At 40.0% G+C, this 7,645-nt stretch overlaps 1 protein-coding gene across 1 annotated transcript; it reads right to left on the bottom strand.

Annotated features, from left to right (window-relative positions):
- Window positions 1–250: 250 nt before the first annotated feature.
- LOC311004076 (trace amine-associated receptor 13c-like) lies at window positions 251–1,641 on the bottom strand (the record flags this gene model as incomplete). Its single annotated transcript, XM_083996025.1, has 2 exons — window positions 251–1,070; window positions 1,469–1,641. 2 exons carry the CDS (start codon window positions 1,639–1,641, stop codon window positions 251–253), a joined length of 993 nt encoding a protein of 330 aa, XP_083852151.1.
- Between the last annotated feature and the right edge of the window lie 6,004 nt (window positions 1,642–7,645).

Genomic DNA, 7,645 nt, shown 5'->3' with positions numbered 1-7,645 from the left:
ATATTTCTGATTAGGTTAAAAAAAAAAGAAAAAGAAAAAAAACATGCACAAGAACCCGGTCATTATTTCCCAGGTAAAAAAATAACAAACAAAAAAAACATCCTGACCCACGCTCTGTACTAATAGTAATACACAACCGAACAGTATGCTCATCATTTAACCCTTTTCCCAATTTATCCTTTGTTATTCAGCTTATAAATATAAGTAACTGGTGATGTTGCATCAGGAAAAATTGCCCTTTTTAACTTGTCTACAATATGTTGGCATCACATGAGTCAGGCTGGAATATCTGAAGTGTTACAATGAGTTTAATTGACTTTCTAAACCAGGGATAGAAAAAAGCATAAATCACTGGATTTAGACAGGAGTTACAATAAAGTAGCCAGACCCCAAAAACTGAAAATGCCACATCGGTTGACATGTCCTGGCCGGCAAATGAGGGATAAAAGTAAGGACAGAAACAGATTAGAAACACAACCACAACAACACCAAGAGTCCTGGCTGCTTTTCTCTCAGACTTATTAGCCATCACATGAACTGAACCTTGGAGTGTGACGGTTGTAATGTGAGACCTCATTGTTCGAGCCTGTGATACTGCCACTACAAAGACTTTCATATACAGGACTATGATTACTGTAATGGGGCCAATAAAGGTCAACAAGACATCAACAGCTCCTGTTATGAAGTCAATAACAACTATGCATTCTCCGTAGCAAGAATTATATGTATCTGGATATTTCAGGAAGCCATTTAGTATCACACCGTTATACAACAGAGAACAGGCCCAACATAGACAAACACTGATTTTAACTCTACCCAGAGTGACCTTAGTAGGGTAAAGCAAAGGCTCACAAATGGCCACATATCGATCAACTGATATGAGAACCATGTTTCCTACTGAGGCAGAGGTTAGGATAAAAGAGGCATAGTAAAATAGTCCACATATTATGTTCCCTAAAACCCAGCAGCCCTTTATGAGGAGGATTTGAATCGGCATCAGCAAAAAGCCCACAAGAAAGTCTGCCACAGCTAGAGAAAGGAGAAGGACGTTGGTGGAGGTGTGGAGCTGCCTGCAGAAAAAGAATAGAAAGAAAGAATAACTTCATTGAGCATATAATCTTCCACTGTGGAAGAAAACATTATTGCCTGCAGCTGTATGAATAGCCAAAAAATAAAATAAAAAATGAAATGGTAGGTGAACTGACAGACAAATGAATTTCCCTTTTGGGGAAGTAATTTGTATTCATACTTATATTGTCTGAATATGTAAGTATTTACACAATGAATGGATTCACAGATGTTCTAATGAAAAATACATTCAACTCTTTCTGGAATTTTCATTAAACAATGTTATATTTTGATCAAAAAGTGGTATTTATCAATATTTATATTGTTCAAAAGCCAACTCTAGACAATAGGTGTGTGACAGAAAAAACAACAATTTTAGGTAATGTCTGTAAATCCATGCCTGAAGTGGGAGATAGAGATGATGACCAGCAGATTGAGAGCCACAGTGAGCAAAGAGATGCAGGACAGCAGGATATAGAGGAAGGTGTTCTCAGCATCTTGCTGCAAAGGCTTCTTGCATGAAGTGTTCACGAGCTGTGGAAAACAGAGTTCAGCTTCTTCCAGGGCCTCCATAACAAGGGAGAGAAAAGGAGAGCAGAAGCTGAGGAGCTCTGGCATTGTTTATACCAAAGTTATGTATCATAAAGCTGATTTATCTTGCTCCTCCCTCTCCCTCCTGTAACAAATTTGCATGTCCACTGTGATGCAATAATTACAATCAGTTACCATGACCTTAACACATGGCCTTGTCAACTATTTTTAATTTTAACAAAAACCAAAGCAAAACTTATCAAAATATAGAAATACATGGTTCCATCCTGTGGATCCTTTAGTTTATTGAAAGTTTGTGAATTTAGAAAAAAGCTAGCACCTAGATAAATATCAGGGATGCACTGAAACTAAAATTTTTGGAACACTGAAAGAAATTATCATGCCAATTTTTACTACCGTTGCATTTATGGTTATGACTGTGTACTCACTAGAATAAGCATTGTAATTACATAAATTAATATTCATGCTTCTAAGAATAAATCAATTACAAAAGTATGAACATGTCTATGAAGCACTGACATTCCGACAATGCAAAATTCTAAATAAAATGTTTTAATTGGCCCCACTCATGAATAAGTTATAACTGACTGGCCTATTACTGGCTGCTGAAAGTTTGTAAAATTAAATATGTTATATATAAATATAAATATAAATATATGACAAGTGCAGCCACAGTGGATGTTTTCACAGATACTCGTGTGTATAGTGATATGTTGTTTAATTTTTCATCTCGTAGCACACATTTCTTTTCACAACGCTGCACCACTGGTAAATGTCGTCATGTTTCCATGATGATCGTGTTAACTCATTGAGTGCCAACCACGTAATTTCTTGTTTGTCGTTCCCATGCGTTGAGTGCCAAAAATTAAGTAATTTTACATTTTTTGCTTTTTTTAAATTATGAAAATAGACGCTTTAACACACCTTTATGTGTAAATTTGGGGACTCTACGACGAGCAGAACTGAAATAGATAACGATCAAAAACTCATGACAGCTCACGATCTGGAAGTTTTTATCATAACTCGGCTTTTGCAAACCGAGTTATGAATGCGGATGGAGCGCAGCCGCTCTGCTCTCACCCGCGAGGCTCCAGCAGCTCGGAGCTGAAACAGGAAGCTCTCAGCCGACAGTCCCGCCCGGTCTTCATCTGGAGCAACACCGTGTCCTCCCGCGGTAGAATGTGATGGTCTCTCGGCCAAAGCAGGCCAGCACCACCGACCCGTACCACAGAAGGACCGCGACCACCGGTGGGGCCGGTGTTCCCGACCTGCTTTGGCCGAGAGACCATCACATTCCGCTCCTTTTCTAGAAAAAAAGCAGGGATTTTGGTGAAAACCAGCCATGTTTAGCTTGTGTTTTCTCAGGAACAGAGGCACGTAGAAACAAACGGTTTGTGGCCATTTGAAGCAGAAAGCTTCACCTTTCAAATGAAAGGTGAAACAAATGAGCCAGTATGGGTTTGTGGCCATAATATAGAATACACTGTGGCTCTACAAAAATCGTCAAAAATGGTCTAAATTCCGACAAGGCTTTCAATATAAGGAAATGTGCGTTACTCAACGGTAACTCCCTCCGACTTATCTGGACTCTCTACTTCTGGACTCTCTCAAACTATCTGGCCTGTCCAGCTTCTACCTGGTCTTTTACTAAACTTAACCAACTTTCATCATTGCCTAAGCCCAACCAGTGCAAAATCTTTTGGGGAAAAAATACGCTAGTAAAGGAATTGTCGGAAAGGCAGGATGTTTAAAAATAGAAAAAAATACCGTCATTCCGACCATAGGAGGCAAAAATTGAATGATGGGACATTTGATAGAAAATTAAATGTTGCCATTTAGACAATTAGAGGCCTTTCTCGGACTGGTGGGATGTCGGAATGGCAGTTGCCCCCCAACTTTAACAACAAAGACAAGTATGCAGGTTATATATAGCGCTGATCATTTGGTTTTATAAACGGTTGCTCCTGAGCGCAACTGTAGCTGCATTAATGGAGCTAACTGGTAAACAGATACACGTGTGCAGTGACGGCTGGTATCAATGGGCTAGTGGGGCTAAGCCCCCCCTGCATTACACAACAAAAGATGAGGAAAAAATATTCTCTAAATAACATACAAAAGATTGTTCTAAGTCTTAGTAAAATCGGAACTGGCAACAATATTAAATAGTTTCAAGAAAAACACAGAAAAACACACATTCATTTTCCGACTGTGGATGATTGACAGGTGCCAGGTCCCGCCCTCGCCATTGACCGACTGTTTGGGCTAATTTCATTCAGCCCACAGGCCGAGCGGTTCTGACCAGGGTCAGTGATTGACAGGCGTCATGTCCCGCCCCCTTAGTTAACTTGTCATTGGGGCTAATTTCATTTAGCCCCACACCGCTGTTTTCAGACCAATGACAGGAACCGGAGGAAAAGTTGTGTTGTTGTGGGAGGGAGAAGACAGAAACAGCGGCGCTAGGCGCTAGCATCACAGGTAGCATACTTTACTGCTCTAAACTGTCTTTGCTAACATGAACGAAGTGGAGAATCTAGTTTCTAAACTCACTGGGAGCACCAGACTTAAATGACATGGCGATAACAGACCAGAAAGGCCGTCGATATGAGCTGCATATATCGTCTTCTTTTTTTTTTTTTAATTGAGCAATATCGTCGTGTGTGCGTGCGTGTGTACGTGTGTGTGCGTGCGTGCGTGCGTGAGAGAGAGAGAGAGAGAGAGAGAGAGAGAGAGACTGTGTGTGTGTGTGTGTGTGTGTGTGTGGGTGAGAGAGAGAGAGAGAGAGACTGTGTGTGTGTGTGGGTGAGAGAGAGAGAGAGACTGTGTGTGTGTATGTGTGTGTGGGTGAGAGAGAGAGAGACTGTGTGTACGTATGTGTGAGACAACCGGAGAAGTTTTTTTTTTTTTTTTTTTTTTGACTAGACCCTTCTACTTAATGCAGTGTGTAGGCCTAGTTAGTTGCTATAGGCCTACTTTTGTGAGATGGGATAACCCATAGACTGTAAAAAGAATGGACGTAGCGTCCATGACGTCACCCATAGGTTTTGGGGAGTCGTTTTTGTGACTCAAATATGGCGGCCTGAACAGCGCCATGTTGGATTGGCCGCCCACTGGCCTCGAAGCAGCTGTCCACGGAGCTGCTCGGACCTGTCACTCAACGTTTCCGCGCCCTAATTGGCCAGAGTTTTAACCTAATAACAGTAAAACGGTAGAGTTAAAAAAAAATCACCCCCCTCAGAGTGTGTGCGGGGGTAGAAACTATCGATTGAGAAAAAAAAACGTTCTGACACCAGGCTTTTAACATGTTTATTGAGGGTGTAAAATCAGCGATTTTAACATGGGGGTCTATGGGGAATGCTCCCTTCTGACACCAGCCCCCAGAGGAAGCCGGGGGGATTGCAGTTTTTTGAACGCGGAAGTGAGCTTCACTTCTCAGACCCACAACTGCCCCCATGGGATAACCCTAACTTTTAGCTACTGCTGTGTTAACCATTTAATGGGTATAATTTATTTATTAGCCCACCCAACTAATTTGACCACCAGCCGCCACTGCACGTGTGTAAGGCTGTTTTTTTTGGCTGTCTATTTCCATGTTCTATCAGAAGTGACCCATATCTGATATCTGCAATCACACCTGCTTTGCCTGTGTGAAACAACCCGCTGAAAAGGAAATAAGCTAGTGAACTTTTTTAAAGACGGGAGATTTATTAGGTCACGTTATAATTCCATAATAATTATAAACAAATTCTGGTGCTCAGAGTTATACAACACGTCACTGTAAATCAACGTATCAGCATTGAACATCTAATCTATCCTTACAAAATAAAGTACATGGGGCAGACCTGTTGTGAGATTGTTTGTTTTCCACTTTTGATTTCTAATCAGCTCGTTTCAGTTTTTGCCAGTACAGGGTATCCGCGGGGTCTTGAAAAGTATTAAAAGGTGATAAATCAATTTCGGGAAAATTAAGACCCTTAAAAAGTATTAAAAAGTCTTTTCACGACTTTATAAAGTCTTAAATTTTGAAGGTATTTTTTCTGAATTAGCTGTCCAAGAGTTTGAGTCCTAAAAGACATTGTGAAAGTGTGTGAATTTATTTGTTTTATTAAAAAACAAAGATGAGCCGGTTCATGAAAAAGAAAAGAAGATTGTTGTTTTTGTTTTTTTGAGAGTTGAGCAATGTTTTTTTTGATAAACTTTGCCTTTGATTTATTCTCCCAGCCTTTTTTGAATTCTGTTGTATCATAGCGGTCTAGAGTCTTTATCACAAAAACTAAAACTGTTCAGTTAAAAGTGTCACTGGTGTAAATGGTTACAGCTTGAAGTGGCGGTGAGGTGTTAAAAAATGTTGAGAAGGTCTTGAAAAAGTCTTAAAAAGGTTTTAGAATTAACTTCAAGATTCCTGTATAAACCCTGCAGTAGGAAAACGTGAAATCTGGTGTTTCTCTCGTGTGTGCTCTTTTTTCAGCATACAAATAAATGTTGTATGAAAACAAGAAAAGTGAGGTGGGAAAAGACGCGCGGCAGACACCATGAAAATGAACACTGATCTGACAATATCAGATTCCATGCATTTTTTTCCGTTTACACGTTCATGTCACAGATCTGATCTGTGCCAATTGAGAGGAAAACATTGGAATTGAGCCACTTGAACCATGTAGTGTAAAGACAGCCGAGTCTGTAAGAGGCTGGATTCCAATTGGGCCTACGTCTAACAGGGTTGACACATCTCACACAGGCTGACTCTGTGTGATGTGGATTCACTGTTTTCTCTTTAGAAGTTGATATGTCCACGAAAGCCCACCGGAGGGCACCAAAGCTTTCTGCAGTAGTACATGACACAGTTGTGATGACAAATGCAAGTATATACCCTCCAATTTAAAGGACACCTCCCATGATTGTGATTACAGACCAAGCAAATGTTTAATTCAGCAGAAACTTTTAATCTACGTGAAGCTGGAGGTGTTGAACATAATACAGTCAATTAACTGAGGATAATAACCTCAAAATAGGCTGTGTTTGCAGACATGCATGTTCCTTTACTTCATATTTTAATTACATAAAATAAGCCCCGTATTATATCATCACTGTCAGTCACTGATCAAGCTCAACACATCCTGAGTGCCCTGAGGACTAAATTCAAATGCAGGTCCAGTTGTTACCAGCAGATGTCACCATGTTATTAACAAACTGCTCTGCTCTGCTTCTTAAGTCTTTTCCCCTCCGTCACACAAAGATTCAGAGTTAAATTCATTTAATCAAATTAAATTGGTTAAACACTGATAACGTTTGATTCCTCCCTTGGGTTTTATTTGATATTTACTGTAATAGGGCTGGTTATATTGTTGCTATGAGGTCTCAATTAAATCCCATTAAATTTCAAATTACTTATATTAAACCAATTCCGTCATCCAGATGCAGGTTATTGAAAAATAAAAGTTGCTACAAGATGTAATTCAAAAGTCTGACCTGATGAAAAATGTCTAATCTACAACTGTTAAAACAAAAATGATTTATGATGGTGTTAGTGAAATAAATAAGAACATGAGAATGCATGTTATGAAAGCCTAGTTTTAACGTATTATGTAATACTTGAAAGTATTTCCACACACCAAGCTATATGCCAAACCATAAAGTGGCATTTTGTAGGATATTATATACGGTGCACACTATATGCACATACTCTCTCTCTCCTCTCTCTCTCTCTCTCTCTCTCTCTCTCTCTCTCTCTCTCTCTCTCTCTCTCTCTCATACTGCCCTGCTCCCAGGTCAAAGCAAACTGCTGACCACAGCTGGTCTAAACTCAAAGCTCAAAACACAACAGAAATGTGCGTATGTGTGTATAGTTACTCCGACTGCTTTTGAAAACCATCACAGCAGGTTAAACTCTCGGGCACTAATACGGCCGCAGTAAATGAAATATTTGCCTGTAATCCCGTAATAACCAGGGTCACAGTGTGAGTTGATTTTTGCGATTCTGCTGCTGAAGAAATGAGCGTTGCGCCACAGTAAACTGAAGGTGAATCAG

Source organism: Trachurus trachurus (assembly GCF_905171665.1).
Source record: "Trachurus trachurus genome assembly, chromosome: 21".
Lineage (NCBI taxonomy): Eukaryota > Metazoa > Chordata > Actinopteri > Carangiformes > Carangidae > Trachurus > Trachurus trachurus.
This window is presented reverse-complemented; position numbering and strand designations above follow the sequence as displayed.